Source organism: Wasmannia auropunctata, unplaced genomic scaffold, assembly GCF_000956235.1.
Source record: "Wasmannia auropunctata unplaced genomic scaffold, wasmannia.A_1.0 LD335650.1, whole genome shotgun sequence".
NCBI lineage: Eukaryota > Metazoa > Arthropoda > Insecta > Hymenoptera > Formicidae > Wasmannia > Wasmannia auropunctata.
This window is the reverse complement of record NW_012027240.1, coordinates 304,145-320,746: the sequence shown is the minus strand read 5'-3', so window position 1 is coordinate 320,746 and position 16,602 is coordinate 304,145. Positions and strand designations below refer to the sequence as shown.

At 37.9% G+C, this 16,602-nt stretch overlaps 1 protein-coding gene across 4 annotated transcripts in view; it reads right to left on the bottom strand.

The window, feature by feature from the left end:
- Positions 1-5,077: 5,077 nt before the first annotated feature.
- Positions 5,078-16,602, bottom strand: part of LOC105456502 — a 17,398-nt gene continuing 5,873 nt past the window's right edge. Inside the window, exons 6-20 of one of the 4 annotated variants that reach the window (XM_011700592.1) lie at positions 16,305-16,529; positions 14,722-16,245; positions 14,227-14,643; positions 13,886-14,158; positions 13,476-13,788; positions 12,647-12,886; positions 12,082-12,347; positions 11,710-11,792; positions 10,557-11,630; positions 10,330-10,473; positions 10,087-10,200; positions 9,816-9,977; positions 9,526-9,735; positions 9,098-9,353; positions 5,078-8,484 (exon numbers count right to left, since the gene is read on the bottom strand). In XM_011700592.1, the coding sequence (XP_011698894.1) occupies positions 6,281-8,484; positions 9,098-9,353; positions 9,526-9,735; positions 9,816-9,977; positions 10,087-10,200; positions 10,330-10,473; positions 10,557-11,630; positions 11,710-11,792; positions 12,082-12,347; positions 12,647-12,886; positions 13,476-13,788; positions 13,886-14,158; positions 14,227-14,643; positions 14,722-16,245; positions 16,305-16,529 (7,505 nt within the window). In that variant the 3' untranslated portion in view covers positions 5,078-6,280. Of the gene's footprint in view, positions 8,485-9,097; positions 9,354-9,525; positions 9,736-9,815; positions 9,978-10,086; positions 10,201-10,329; positions 10,474-10,556; positions 11,631-11,709; positions 11,793-12,081; positions 12,348-12,646; positions 12,887-13,475; positions 13,789-13,885; positions 14,159-14,226; positions 16,246-16,304; positions 16,530-16,602 lie in introns of all 4 variants that reach the window. The other 3 variants (XM_011700594.1, XM_011700591.1, XM_011700593.1) reach the window with 3 other exon arrangements.

Sequence of the window (16,602 nt, the reverse complement as noted above, 5' to 3'; positions counted from 1 at the left end):
TCAAACCTTAATTATTTGCTCTCTCGTAAAAAAAGGATAACAATATTTTTCATTTTTCCAGGATCCAATGCTTCGCGAGTGTGTCTTGGCTATTCTGAAGCAGAAGCTCGCTGAACCGGGAGATGCATCAAGATGCACGCAGCAGCCCTGGAAATGCGTGGCGGCGCGAGGGGTAAGTATCAATAATTGAGCACCATGGGGGTGGCTTCGCTTGGCCATTTAGCGGTCGAACCAGGGGGATGGTCCGCGGCGGGTGCCTATGGTACGGGGATATCGGTGGATGTATCGCACGGCGAGGCCTGCTATCGACATGTCGACGATGCCAGACCGGAGCTGTATATTCTACGATATAGGAAACTATCCTAGCCGCGATCATGATACGCGAAAATACCATCTGTCATTCGGGGATGCGTGCCGGGTCCCACCCCTCTCGTCCTGCCGAGGTTTTTGGTCCCCTCGCCACTCGCTAGATTCGTGGTCTTCGAATTTTTTCGCGTTTATCAGTCTTCTTGTGTTGAAAACGTTGAAGAGCGTCATTATTGAAAGTTTGATTTGCATTTTATAATTATGACAAAACAACAGGAGGAAAAATAATACAAAAAATAAATAGGAAAAAAAATACAAAGCTATAAAAATATTGGCATATTTGTTGCCTTATAAATTGTACATGGCTTTAAATATTTTCGTTTTTTTAATTATTCAAAATCATCCTATATGTTATATATTGTAATATTGTGTATCCAGTTAGGGCAGCTTATCGAATTTTTCACTGACGTAATTTATTAGTTAAAACGCACACATGTATCGCAAATTAGCGATCCACTCCAGCGAGGCGACACGTAATGGATAATTGCGTTTAAAATATGCATCGACACTTTCGCAGTCGAGCTAAGTGAGCGAAATTACGCCGACGCCGCTAAGCTCCAAAAATGTTTTCTTAAATAGCGTGACCGTAAGACCCAGTTAATCCGGATTCCGGAACAATGCGGGATTTGAAACAATTGGCTGCGAACGAACGAGTATCGGGGACCGGGTTGCTGCCCGGCAGCCGTGAATAATCGTGACCCATAGTCGGATTCACTTTCCAATTAAAGGTCCCGATTTGCATTCGACTCCAATGCCGTTGATCGGAACGCGCGGCCGAATGGGGGGTCGACGACCGAGCCGCGCCATCGAAAGTAGCGAATAACGAGAATGGCGATAAATCGATCGAACGTGTCAAACAATATGTCCTTATCGTAGCTCGAATATCTCGAATATTGCGCGGTATTGCGCGCGCGGATCGCAGTTACATCTCAGTTAACAAAACGGCCCGGCGGTGTGACGCAGATTAAAGCGCTATCATTAATTGAGTATTTTTGATTCCAAATTTTACAAAATAAAGACAATATTTGGAAAAATAAAAATACTGTAATAAATAAACAGCATACACACAATTTAAGAAAAAAATATATTCTTTTCTATAAACTTTTTATTTAAAGCTTATGTTTTAAAATACTGATTAACATCGTTGTCTAATAAAAAAAAAACAAAAGTAATTTTGCTTATCCAGGATTCATCGTAATTTTAATCATGTTTTAATTGTCGATTTTATAAATTAATTTTTTTGTATTTAATAAATTTATAATTAACAGAATATAAAACAAAACATACAAAATATAAAAACAACTGCAGTATATCTAACAGAGACATTAATGCAATATATGATACAGTTAGTATTACATACTAATAAAGTGATATTATAACAGAACGCAGTAATCTATATTAAATACTCTATATAAACATGTCATTTGCATATTTAACAATTTTTCAAAAGTTTACAATGCATAAAAAAAATATTATCTCCTTCGTTCTACACAATAACTATTACGGGACATTCGTTTAACATAGTAACGAATTTTTAATTAAATATAATCAGCTCAATAATTACAACAAACCTATGTTTCCCGCAACTGATTTGCATTTAATTACGAATATGTGAAAGGAACGCGTCTAAATTAATTCGATTGATTCCGTCCGTTTTTCACGCCGCGACGCATCGCGCTTCGCACATTGGCGCGGCGAGGGGAAGGGGGAGGGGGAGGGGAAGGCTGAACGGCACAACCGTAGCGAGCGCTCATACCGACTCGGTCAAGCGTAGGAGTGGGACGCCGCGCCGCGTCGTTCCGGCCGCCGGGATACGCGCGGGTCGCGCGCGCCCGGCCAAAGTCACGTAGATGTCGAACGCGACGCACATAAACACTAAATCGCCGAGCGAGCATATCAAGTAACGATAATAATACGCACGTAGTATAATATCGTAGTACTCGTGCCGCGACGATTCTCGACGCCGCCTGAGCCTACGCGTCGCTGCGTAAAACGATTCCCTAACCAACGTCGCAACGCGACATTGCGCTACTCCATTGCGACAATTCTTTCTTGCCGGAACGTAAACGTATGTCCGTTCCCCTGTAGGAGCGGCTAGCGTCGCGCTTTAAAAATTCGTTCGGAAGCGAGGTTAGTCAGGAACACGATTAAATTTGTCTCTTTTCTTGTTTTCGACCGAAGAATCCGGCAGGCGGAGAAAACTCTGTTTGAATTTGATATGCATACATAACTTTTTTTACAAATATTTTTACAAGTAAATAGTAGTAGTGTAAAGATGATAGCAATAAGAATCTTATGAATCTTATTACATGATACGAGAAAGTAGCAATCAATACTGGAGTTTTCTTCAGTTCTGGAATAAGAATATCTGATATTGTGCCGAATATTTCTACCGTTTTCTTTTCTCCTTTTGGAAATCGATGAAATGCTGAAAATGGTAACCGTGGTCAGAAACGTTCTCTTCTACTCAGTTTATGTCAATAACTCAGTCCGGAAATTAATAAGGTTAGAGGTAATCCTAGCGAAAGTCAGGAACGAAAGAAAATCTCCCCGCAGTTAAGAAAAATAATGCTAATTAAGGAGACACAAGTCTAGCTCGCGACTAATTTTGTTCGAGCTTTATTTTTATGGCGATTTTATTTTTTTATTGTATTACGTTATAATTACGTTACCGCTATATAGATGTGCAACTATTGCAATGCTTTAATTATAATGTTTCATTGATACTTCGATCGATATAGAGTATAGACTATTACATGTCCGGTAGGAAAACAGTATAATTATTTAATGAGCGATTGAATATTCGGCGAAGTGTAAAGAATTAATATTGATATATTATAATTCCGATTAATGTTAATGATAATAAGTTAATATTATAGTTTATATTAACATTAATAATTTAGCGTTAACAATATGTTAAAGTTTTAGCCGTAATTTTTTTCTCCTTTACAAGAAAGAAATTTAATAATTTTTGCGAATTTTGTACATCATGGAAAATCTATTTTATTTTTGAATAACACATCTACAAGTGTAATATTTGATTATTCCGAATGTAATATGTTGAAGTTTTATATACATGTACGTTATACGTATCAATTAATAGTATTTACTTTTTAAATAATTTTGTGAATACATTACACAAAATTTTAATTATTTCCCGATAGATATTATTAATGCTAATAAATTAATTACAACATATATTAATATCAATTCTTTATATATTTCGCTGAATGAGATTTTTTCATATAAAATGGAAATAGAATTACGATGCAACATTATGATTATATAATACAGTAATAGTAATATTTCACGATATATTATCATCAAAAAAATTTACGAAATTTATGTCGCCATAAATATTGCTCGTAATTTTAATAAATTCAAATTAAATCGCAAATTTTGTGTTATAAATATTTGTTTGTAAAATAAAGTGACTTAAAGTGACATACAAAATTCTCTAACTTTTTGAACTATAATTTACAAATTCAATTTTATTTATTAAATATTCGTTAATTATGATTTTTTAAATTATTAAACTATTCGTCCGTTAAAATATAAGTTCGTTAAAATCCCATGTTAAATTTTGTCTCGCGAATGTATTATCGCGTAAATAAAGTGAAGTGCAAGCAACGGGACCGCTCCAGAATCACTTCCGGACTGTTACAGATGTAATTGCAGTGGAAGATACATCGGTGGACGTCGCGAATTGGTGAGTGCTGAATTTCAGTTAATTTTACAATTAATCTATTTTCTTTAGCTACATCTTTTCTGCAGTTTATTGCAATTCATAATATAATATAATATATGTATTATATGTATTTCTATTACATCATAACTAAATATCATATTTACGAAATTAATATCAATTACCCTTGGGCTCGAGATAAAATCATTTAACTATTTATTTTTCAATCTTTCTTCTCATAATAATAAAATGCAATATATTGTAATATAAAATCTACAATTTTTTACAGTGGAAGATACATCGGTGAGCGTCGCGAATTGGTGAGTGCTGAATTTCAATTACTTTTACAATTAATCTGTTTTTTTTAGCTACAGTCCTTTTCTACAATTTGTTGCATTTCATAATATAATATAACATTTTACAGAGGTATCAAAATTTTATTTTTCTTGTGTACTAATATTTATATGTATATATAAATATAAAATTGGTGAAAATTAGCGTAACTAAAAAGAACAGATTATACTGCATGCGTATAGTAATCGTAATGTTCGCAATAATCACGCTTTCCAACGGAAAGAAGTAAAGACGCAATATGTTGCATTGTATAATCTTTATAATTTTTTATAATCCTTATGAGTGAATTATACATATACAGAATTTAACTTGGCGACGACATCTCGCGTTTCGCGTTTTAACCCCCATTAGTGACCCAAAGCATGGTACGAAGCCTTCGGCTGCACGAACAGCCTAATGTTATGTAAAAACGTCGCTACCCCTTACCGGCCCCCTCCGGTGCGTATATTAATGCACGCCGAAGAAGAGCGAAACGGGCAAGCGTAGGCGCGGGAGAGGAGACATCGAACCACGAGCAGATGCTCCTGCCGGAATATCTAAATAAATCCAGCCCGCGCCCTTAAAATCCCAGAGTCGAATAAGTAATAACATCCACCGACTACACGGCTGTGTCCCGTCCTTCCTCTGGCTTTCTCTGTCTCTTTATCTCTTTCTCTCTCTCTCTCTCTCTCTCTCTCTCTCTCTCTCTCTCTCTCTCTTTCCTTTCTCGGTCTGTTGCCCGTTCTCTTTTTCTCTCATCCCTGCCCTGCCTGTTTTGCCTGCATAAGCGAGCACGTCCGATTTCGAGACTTTAATTGGCCGGAGGGAATTCCGCCGCGTGGCCTTACTTTACGAGGAAACTTTCGAGATATTTTGAGCCGAGCCGAGCCGGGTCGGGGCAGAAGGGAATACGCTGCATACACTCTTTTTCCGGTTAGATGGGAGAGTAAGTCGGCGAGATTGAGTCGGCGTGGCGGCCGCGGGTTTGAAAGATTTGGCTTTTATCGCGCGGATACATATGAAACGTTTTGCGTTTTATGAAAATCTTTGAGACAACATATACACCTGGCGTACACTATTCCTGTCTTTTTTTTTTCATTTCTTTGGACACTGGGAATTGCGTTATGAATACATGTCCCATTAAGAACTAAGCAAAATAATGATGTTGTCTTGCTTTATTGCGAGGTCCGTTGATTTTGTATTTTAACAATAAGTATTCTACACGCGAATAAATTAAATGTTACATAATCTAGCCAGGTAGAAATGAAGAACAATACTGTCAAGCAGAAGACAAGATAAATGCTTGCTTTTCCTTTTTAACATTCTTATTTTAAAAACTGTCCGACAATTTTACATCACGTGTACGATATCGAACGGCTGTAATTTAATACTGGATTAAGATGCGACGTCCACATGTCGAAGTCTCTTAACTTTTGACACGATCTGCTAATCTAATTATTGGAAGGCAACGCCATTAACTGCACTGCAGCGATGGTGCTCGCGCAGATGGATTAGCGTGGACAGTGGTACGTGTGTGCAAACACGCGACGACGCTGGGCTCATCCCGACGAGCTAGGACGATTTACGAGGTTTCACAGGCTTGTCTGGCGCATAGATAGGGCGAATGTGTCAATTACGATAATCGCGCGTCGATGATTTATCCGATTTATCCGATGAAATTATTTAGACGCCCGTTGACAATTATCGCGTCGCGATTTGACCTGAAAATGCAACGCGGTACAATACAAAACGCGACGTCCTTTCTTCGCCTGTTACATTAATTCACGATATTTCTCAAGTTTCTTGATCTCTATTTTCCATATCGTATCATATATTACATCACCATTATAGATATAAAAATAATTATTATTATCTACCGAGCTAAACTAAATTCCTTCATTGTCCATTGATCAAGGATCTCGTGTATTCTGTCGATTTTGTTTTCGTTTCATTAGTTTTCCTCGCATTCTTTTCCGTGTCTTTTGTCTCACCGGACGTAAAACAATCTTCGCCACTCGCGAGAGCCGGCTCGTTCGTCTCGGCGCGAAACTTTCCCTGTGCAAATCTGGACTCCGAGCTCTTGTTTGCTAAATTATCCCTCGGAAAATCGACGGCATCTTCCCCCTCCGAGGTTCTCAAGCGGAATCTATTTCGCCTCGCGAATCGGCGGCTCGCGTCGTGAGCGCGGCGTTTTCTAAAGGGGCCATACTCCAGATACGTTTCAGCGGGATATCGGTACACGTCGTTGCCTCTCCCGTGAACACCCGGAGCGAAGTGAAAGGTCGATGAGTCCGCAAAATCGTCGTAATACTGATACGGCCAATACTGAATCGGCAATTGCAGACCAACTGCATCGTTGATTACTCGGTCGCCGAGCTCTGGATGATTGCGAGATCGAAGCATTTCGCGGAAATCGCGGTTAGGATCCTTCAATACGAAAGGCATCCCAAATTCCGCAATGCCGTTCGATCTTTTGTTGCTCCATGATCGAGGTAGCCTTTGATCTTTAAGAATAATTTTGGGATCTTCCTTGAACGTCGCTCTCTCAGACGCTCGTCTCGCTTTCCGATGAATTCTGCGCGGGAAATTATCATTGTCGGTTATTTTCGGTACAGGCAAGATATTAAAGACACTGTCTCTGTCTCTTCCGCGTTGTAGCCGCCAAAATTTTGGACTGTTTAAATAAGCGTTGGATTGAGACTGCACGTTGCTTAATATAGGTGTTTCTTTTTCCATTAAACGAATTCCTGATACGGCACGATCATCATAATACGGCGATCGTTTTATTATCGGCAGCAGCTTCCATTCGACGACGTCATCCGACCATTTATTATTTCTTAATCTCAGAAGCGCCAAATTATTCTCGGGATCCGTATCCAGGTCACCCAGTTCGTCTAACTTAGTCACATATTTTTCCCTTAATTTATTTCTAGAAAGATTATCATCATCGTAATCGTAGTCGCTGATCTTCCAGTTTGCGACGTCATAAATTCTTCTCTCTCTTCCCTGTCTCAGATTTTCCAGCTCGATTTCAGGATCTATTTCCTCGCGTCGATAGTTTGTCGCTCGATTTAATTTTACAGCGTTATCATCCGCTTCTTTTTCCGTTACCGAAACTTTCTGCCGCTCCTCCGAGACCCGAGGCTCCGCGTCCCTCGTCAAGTTTACAAAGCTCGTACTTCCGTTCGCCTTATCAATTTTTGTCTCACGATTTACAGCGCGAAGTTTTCCCTTAACCTGATTATTGGCTACCGCATTTGTCGCTAACTTTTCTTCCGCGCTTACTTCCGCGGCCACGGAATCAATTGCTGCATCGGTCGACCGGCTGTTGTCCGCGAAAACATTGATTTCCCGCTCGGCCAATTCCAGTTTATTCTCACTCTTTGCGCCGTTGTCATTACTCCGCATTTCCGAATTATTCCGCGATTCACCGTCACGCATTTCGAGTGCCGCGTGAGATTTATTGAAACGATCTGTATAACTCTCCCCGGTTGATGTCCCGCGAATTATGTCCTCCCGCTTCGTTCTGAAGCTCGTCTCATTGAACGGTCTGCGTTTATCTCCTTCCGTCAATTTCTCGAATCGTTCCCTCTCCCTCCTCGTGCTGTTCCGCATGTCCTTGCCAAAGGCAACCTCCTCCAGCTGTTCCTCGTTCTCCCTCTTCCAGGCTTCCCGCTTGTTGAGCAGTATCACTTCGTCCTCCATGCGATTCTTCCCTTTTATTGGTAAGAAATCGAGCACCCTGTCATTCTCGGTCGCTGCGTTTTTCTTATCGATTAACTCCCGTTTCCTCTTCTTCTTCTTCTTTCCTGTCAACTTCGCATCGAGAAGATTGAACGACTCGTAAATTCTTGGCTTCTCGTAACCTAAATAATAAAGTGAAGCTCGATCGTTTTCAGGATTTGCGCGTTTTTGTCGCGACTTTCTATATCCCGGCGATGATTCTACGCGCTCTAACAAGTACTTGCGATGCTTATTGCGTCTTCGTTTTGACTGTCTATGATTTTCCTTCTTTTTCTGATTGCGAAGCTTCTGACGTTTCGACGTTTTGCGACGTCGTTCCGATGGGATTTTATCGAGGCTGCGCGTTTTTCTGTGACCTAGAAATTTTAAAACATTATATAGTAGAGCAAAAATTTGTTACGCTAACTTATATAATCTTATGAGAATATTAAGTAGAAATATGATAAATAAAACAAATTGACCGCCCGTACCACAGAAAATATACGAAAATGACCGAGCGGATATTTTGTCATGCAATTTTTGAACGAAATATTACTCGAACGTACTACGCGAACGTAATTACTCGGAGTTTGAAAGTTCGAACCGAAACCGCTATGGTTTTTTATCGACTCGATGCGGAAATAGTTTATCATGCCGTGGTATTTAGACCGAAAACATTTCCGATAACCAATTTCCCGATATTGGTAGTTAAAGGAACATCACCTTTGTTGAACATAACATTTATTTACCGTATTTTCTGTCGAAATTCTTAAACTATCAATTAAGGATAGAAAACAAATAAATTATATTATATATACAAAATTATATATAGGTACTTATTATATATACTAATTATATATATAATTATATAAATTATATTATATATACAAAATTATATATACGAAATATAAAATTATATTTTTATATACGATTTTTAAGAAGACATTGTAAAAAACGATAAATATGTGTAATCACAGAGATATTACGTACTATGATGGAGCTGTTTATCTGTCATTTCAAATGAGTTGTTGAACCGGAAAAGATTATGCGTATCGATTGGCAAAGAGAATGCATCTTTTGTCATCGAATGGCTCGCATTAGTGGCATTAGGCACTGCGCTTTGATACTGTAAGATATTTCCGGTTCCAGCTCTGGCTGCGCCGACGAACACCGATGTAGGCTTTCCTTTTGTTTCCGCATTTTCTCGCGCTTCGATGTATTGCAAAAGTAGATTTAACTGCTGAATCTAAATAATCGTGAAATTTTCTTCTGATATAATTTTCAGTAATTTTTTTTCTAATAATTATGAGATATCGCTCATCTTACAATATCTCTTATCTTAAAATTTTATCACTATTTCTAGAATATCAATTAACAAATAACGATTAGCTTATAAGTAAAATACCAAATGATCTTACCAAATAATCGTGGACTGCTTGGACCTTCGTTTTCTCTTTTGCGGTCAGAGCGTTATATTCTTTTACAAGAGTTTCCAATACTCTCACTTTTTTCTGTAACTCATTAATATTTTCTTCTATCTCTCGCTTGAAAGTACTGTCAAACAAGAATTTGCGTGCCGTGTCTTGCTCCGGAATAATTTTCTCACGTACCAATGGCAACAATGGTGCCTGGATTAAAAATGAATATTGATTAATTTAAAAAACGTATACCGCATGATACAATTAATGTGCAATCGGAGGTTATATACTTCTTCCGACAATTTCTTCTCTCGATCCATCTCCAACATCCATCCTAAAAATTCTCGCATATCCGGCGATAAAGTAATGCAAGTTTTCTTTTGCACTTCGTTCAGAATTAACGTACCAAGGAGCCCCATAACTTTTTTTATCATCATTTCCGTGTGATTTTTCTAGATCGTATCAATTTACAAAGTAAATTTGAAATCATCAAAATTTCTGTCATACACAATACACGCAAATATCTCGAACTAAATAAATCGTGATAAATATCGTGATTACTCCGTTTTCGTCGAGTCCTTGTCGATAAATGTTACCCGTTATCTTATCTTCCATTTTATGATCGCGATGAAGTCCAGGACCAAAGACACTCTTCAATTGATCATTTTTTTGGACCTGTAATACCGTAACTAATTGTCATCGATTATCTATATATTAGAAAAAACGCGTTAAATAATTTTCCATTTTTGATAAAAGGAATATCGAAAATGGCTTTGATATTGCGCGACACGGCCCTTCACTTGCCTGTTCGAATATTTGCTCGACGATTTTTCCAGCTAGTTCGCCGTGAAGAGCCACGTCCATCTGCGACTCGTCGTCGACGTTGTCGGCTGCGAGGAGCAGCGTAATTTCCTTTCTCCGTGCATCATCCTCCTCCGGCTTCACTGTCTGAAAAATCATCCTTAATTCTTTTCTCTTTTTAATCCAGTCGCGCGATCTACGACGCGATTGGCGATCGTCCTTTCACTCACACTCTGATCCTCCGCATTCTCGTAAAGCACCTTTTCGCCCGGTACTTCGTTTATCCCTGCGCGAAGCAGCTCTTGCTCGGCCGTTTTACCCTTCTGAATTCTGGTGCGTCCAATCAAAGGAGACGCCTCAGCTTTATTCTTCTGCTTCGGCTTTAAATCATTCCGGTTAACGTTCCGCGACACGTCAGACTGATGCGCGTGATGTCTTCTGTTTCTATTTGAAGAAGAGTGCAAACTGTTTTTCTTCGCGTGCTTTCCCAAGGAGTGCTTAATCTTCTTACTTCTCTTTCCGGGTTTCTCTTTCTTTCTCGTATTGGTCCGTCGGATTTTCGAGTATCGATCAAGGCCCTGTACGTCATTGTTCCAATTTCCAATCTCATGTCCGTCATACACTCCATTGAACTGATTTTGGAGGATATTCGGAGAATGAAACTGGTTACCCAGACGTCTGCTCATTTCATCGAAATCGCGCTGATTCTGACTCACGTCATCATTGTAAAACGTGCGGTACGAAACAGCCGCTCTTCTGATTCTCGGTGTTTTATTATTTACATATTTTTGTTCGGCAGCTTCGAGATCCTCATCACCATCCATATTATCCGTATTCATTAAAATCGATTCTTGAACATTCTTAGCGGTTCGATCAGATACACCATGATGATTAAAAATATTTAATAAATCCGCGATTGTATTATTGTACCAATTTTGTAACGTCGATGAATTATCACGAAAAGTTTGCGAGGTAGTTGCATTGTTTACGTTTAATTTATCTTGATAATAAGATTTGTAAGTTTTATTTAAGCCAGAAATTTCTGTATCGTTTATAGCTTTTAATCCTCTGCCCAATCTGACTTTCACGTCGTCATCAACATCATCATGCCAATCGAGAGATTCCACGAAAGACTCGCGCAAGTCTTGCGGACTAATCGCCGCCTGTTTCTCCAGATTTAGATTTCGCTTCAATAATTCATCTGTCTTGGACTCGACGTACTTGGTATTTTCGTAAGGAGAACCGGAATCCGTATCGATTATTGACCGGCGTTCGGTAAAGGGGATATTTTTATCTTCTGAAATCTATATCAATTAATTACTTTATATCGTTGCGAAAAAAAGAAGGATAAATAATATTGCGACAAATAGTAATCAAGCGTACCATAGATACTTTCGGCTTGGCGGTTGTTCTCACGGAAAATATACTCGGTGAATTTTCCTTCGTCGAACTTTGCTCGAAGCCACCTTTAAACATATCAACCGTGACGTTAAGCGCGAAATAATTGCTCGCCATAGTGCTATTCGAGTCTGCTGCTATCGATCAAACGTTTTGTAAAATTGTTGCCATTATATAAGCGTTATAACGATATTAACTCTACATCAAGTGGAAGAAAAAAAATAAAAAAGATAGAAATAAATTTGCGATTAAAATCAAAATTAATATAAAATATTTAACAATCTTATATAAATAGATTCAATTATATGAAAATAAACGAGAGTTTCTTTATTCTTGATGATTGCAGTTAATATTTACTCATCCGAGATGCATCAATCGACTGGAATCTCCTTTGTGCGTTGTCGTTTTGACCCGAGCTGAGGAATCTATCGTTCAATGGTTGTAATTGAAAGGGATTTGTATCAAGCGTATCATCTGATTCATAGCGTAGTCTTTGATCGCCTCTGAGCCGGGGTCTACTCTTTAATTCACCATCAGGCCAATCGTACACACTCTTCAATTCCTCATACAGAGACTCGACATTGTTTGAATCGTTATCTTGATAATAATAATGATCTTCTGATCTGCAAAATAAACTATTAAATCTGGACAATTCTGTGAATCACAAATATGCGTAGCTCTTACAACGATTTTGGAAGAATTTATTTATAAATTTTCTTTATTCTGATATTTAATAATTGATTTTAATTTAAAAAGTTATAAAGTATTCTAATAGTTACAGAATTGAGTGACTTAAAATAAACTATTTCTGAAAATTAACATTAAATTAATTAATTACAATCGAGCAACACTTTGACTTTTTAAAATTTTGAATATGTATATTTTATGTTATAAAATGTAACATAATTTTAAGCATTTATACCGATCGTCTTCAGGATCTTCGTAGAAACCGTTTGAAGCCCCCAATTCTCTGCTTTCCTCCATAATTTCCTCTATAGGTTGAATATTCAACAAGATGTTTTCGATAACATCGGGATTTACATTTGCATAAGATATATGTTCCAAAGGTTCATTCGAACTAGATTTCTTTTTACAGCTATCTTCTAATAATGACTCTGAATTCTTCGATGATGCCGTTCTGTCCTCAAATGGTTGGTCCAACCTATCGGACATCTATTTTTTGGTCGTTTGCATCAAAAGCATCGAATTGCATGCATTTATGTGCAACTCAGATAAAGGACCCCGCACAGATCTTATGTAAAATGTGCCCCCGGTTAAATTGATTAAAACTGAAATATGTTGTTGTCCTCTACGTCCCGAACAAAAGTCTTAATGGGCACAACTCTCTGAATTCAATACTTTTACCCCTACAGACGTTTAAAATGCAAAATCTATGATTACGTCATACTTCTTAACGAAACAAGTATATGAATAAATCATATATATATATTCATATTTCATTAAGAAGTATGACATAACCGCATAGATTTTCCCTTTTAAACATCTCTAGGGGTAAAAGTATTGAATTCAGAGAGTTGTGTCCATTAAGACTTATGTTCAGGACGTAGAGGACAACAACATATTTCAGTTTCAATCAATTTAACCGGGGGCACATTTTACATAAGATCTGTGCGGGGTCCTTTATGTATAAAATAAAAGGTATCTTAAAGTATCTATACCTGTGTTGTTTTATCGTCGTAACAATCAATAGCAATATATAACTACCGTTAACTCAAAATAATTTGACTTACCATTTCAATTTTGCAGCAGCTAATTTTTCATGATGAACATTATTCGCAAAATCTTTGCTTTGGTGAATCTCCTCCGAGTTTTCCTTAGTCAATAATTGTCTTTTCTCGTTGGACACATTTTCGAAACTAGATCCTAATGAACTGAGCGACTTTTTATTATTTTTCGCAGTCTTATTCTTAGATCTTTCACCAAGATCGACGATAATCTCTTCTTTTGGCTCTTTATTCTTTGCTTGTGCCTTTCTGCGTTTTTCTTTCATTATCGCCTCGGCGTTTTCGTTTTTCTTCTTCCCTAAGCCTGGCGGTTTATCATCTGCGATCAATTGAAATATCGATGTCCCATTAGTTTCTTAAATTTATACTAATTTACATATTTTTAAACATAAATTTCATTATGCTTACGTTCTTACCGCGCTTTATCTTCGCATTAATCAAAAGTTCATTGTCTTTATTTTGAACCTCCTGCTCGTTTATTGGAGCATCGCGCTCTTGCTCTTCGTCATAATCGTAATATTCGACCACATCCAACGTATTATGTCTCTTTGTCCTATAAGTACTACTACCTTTGCGTTTCTTGCCAAGCTTTTGCTTAATCATCATGTCAACTTTAGCTCTTACAGGATCGATTTGCTTGCTAAATAAAGATTGTCCCTCTCTCTTGCTTTCCACTGCTTTATCATTATCTGTAAATGTATTATGCGTTACTTTTGTGCGTTATTTCCGCTGCGAAATCATCAAATTAGCGTTATACCTTCGAATATATTTTCTTCTATGTCATTGTAGAGATCTTTAGGTTCTTCGACATTCTGATTTAAATATTCTTCATTGCTTTCTTGTTTTTCATCGTAATTTAGCGCCGCTTCTTTCTCGACTGCCGTATTCTCTGCTTCATTATTGGATTCAAGATTTTCATAAGGATATACAGACCGTTTGTAACGTGCGTGATTTGTTTCGAAGATCTGAGAATTTAAAGCATCCTGTAACATACGATTTTCTTCAGCTTTATCTTCGCGTTTGATTCTAGTCAATATATTTCCCAAGTTTGCAGAATCGGTCGTTTTACTCGGCTGTCGATTCTCACTCGTGACATTTTCAATATAACTCTCAGTCGCGATATTAAAAACTGATCCCGTGCCCTTTATTGATGAATCTCCACTTTCGGCATCGACTGAAATCGTGGAAATCCATAATAATTTTCTCTGTAAATTATTATCGAATTTATGATACTCGTGAGCTTTCATTATACTTCGAGCATCTTCCTTTACATTCATAGTCTCATTTCCGTTTGACCCGAAAACACGAATATTGATTCTATTCAAATTTCCATTCGATTTATTTGCGTTCCTATTCTCCGCTTCACTTAAAGGCGAAACCATCTGTTGCTGCTTTTGCAAATCGTTGTCTACAGTCGTCAAAGTGAGATCCTTCGGTATTATCGATTTGCCAATCTCAGACGTGTTTATATATGCGGCTTCCGGTTTCGTTGTCGCATCGGTGACAGAATCAATCGGTGAAGTCGAAGAGTCATCCCCTACATTTGTATCTCTTGACTCGTCGACTTCATCTTCGTTCGTCTTCATCTTCGCCGCGGACGTCTCGTCCCTTCCCATCCGCCGGGACAATCTCGCCATCGACTCTGCCTCCCGCTTTTGATACGAACGCCCCCGAGGCTCAAAGATTTTGATCACACCGGGTATCGGCTCGCGGTTTTGCTTTCGCGTTCCGTCCGCCACGGTCTCCCTTTCTCTCACGGCTACGATTGTTTCGACGACACAGCTCCGTGATTCATTTGTCCCGATGCCGAGCCCATGCGACGTATTTCCCCGGGGAAACTCCTTTTCCGCGCCCTTCGATTGTCCGTCATCCGTGCTGAGTCGCGATATTTTCTGCGTCGCGACTCCTAATTTCTCTTCGTCACTTCGATTTTTCAGAGATTTCCCAGAGTCATCGGCACCATCGTTTAATGAAAGATCTATCGAATCGGTGAATGCGTTCTTTTTGAAATCGGACGAGTTAGTACGATTCTCCGCTATATGATCAATAGTTTTTAATATCGCCTCACTTGTGAAACGTTGGCTAATTTCCTTCGTGCTTGTTTTAGGAACTTCATTTTTGGTAATACGTTCTGGTGAATGCGTTTGAAAGTCCATTTTTATGTCAAATGATGATTTGTTGTCGATAAAGTGATCATTTAAATATAGCTCTGTATGTGAAGAATATTTTAATTTCCTCTCAGGAATATTAATTTTGTTAGCTATTGATGGGATAATCGTTAAATTATTGATATGATTATTTGAAAAAAATCCTTTTTCTAAAGAATACTGTAAATCGGAAATGTTCATTTTGTTTGAAGCGTTCGCAGATTTTTTTCCGTCATCACTGAGATAACTAGAATACAATTTTGTGACGACTTCTTCAGTATTTTGTGTCGAAGTTACATTTTTGAGAACGTCTTTAATCATTTGAGTTTTCCGATAGCTGTTATTTTCAGGAATATCTCTCTGATTTGTGTAATTTGAATCTGTGACAAAACTCCTACTGCGTTTACTACGATTATGTGATTCTTGCGAATTGTGCTTCCCAAAATATGATTCTCCAACTTCCACTCCTTGAAATATTTTTGAATTATTTTCATCTTCGTTATCTTCATTTTTGGCTCTCTTTAGTCTTTGCATTGTTTCTTTATCAAATTTTTTATTAAATTGATCATCAAGATCTTCTCCAAAACCATATATTTCAACTGTGGATCTTGGCTCATCCCAGTTAGATTCTGAAAAAATTAATCACAACAATGATAATAGTTGTGACAATGTTAATAGTAATTATTACCTCTCGGTATTATATCTCTCCTCTTATAACTCAACATTAAACTATTTCTTAGTTTTAACACAGTTTTCTTTAAAGACTCCAGTGATAGCGGTACATTTCGTGTTTTGTCATTTTTAATTGGAATTGAAGAGCCCCGCAAAGCGGTGAAATCATTTACATGTATTGGATCGTACAACGATACGACTTCTAAGTGATCGGCGTGTAACTTTTCGTCTTTGCTCGAGTCTGAGAGTTTATATTTAATATATTATTTAAAATTAGATTAGCAATTTTAGCTGTGTGAAGTTGCCCCCCCCCC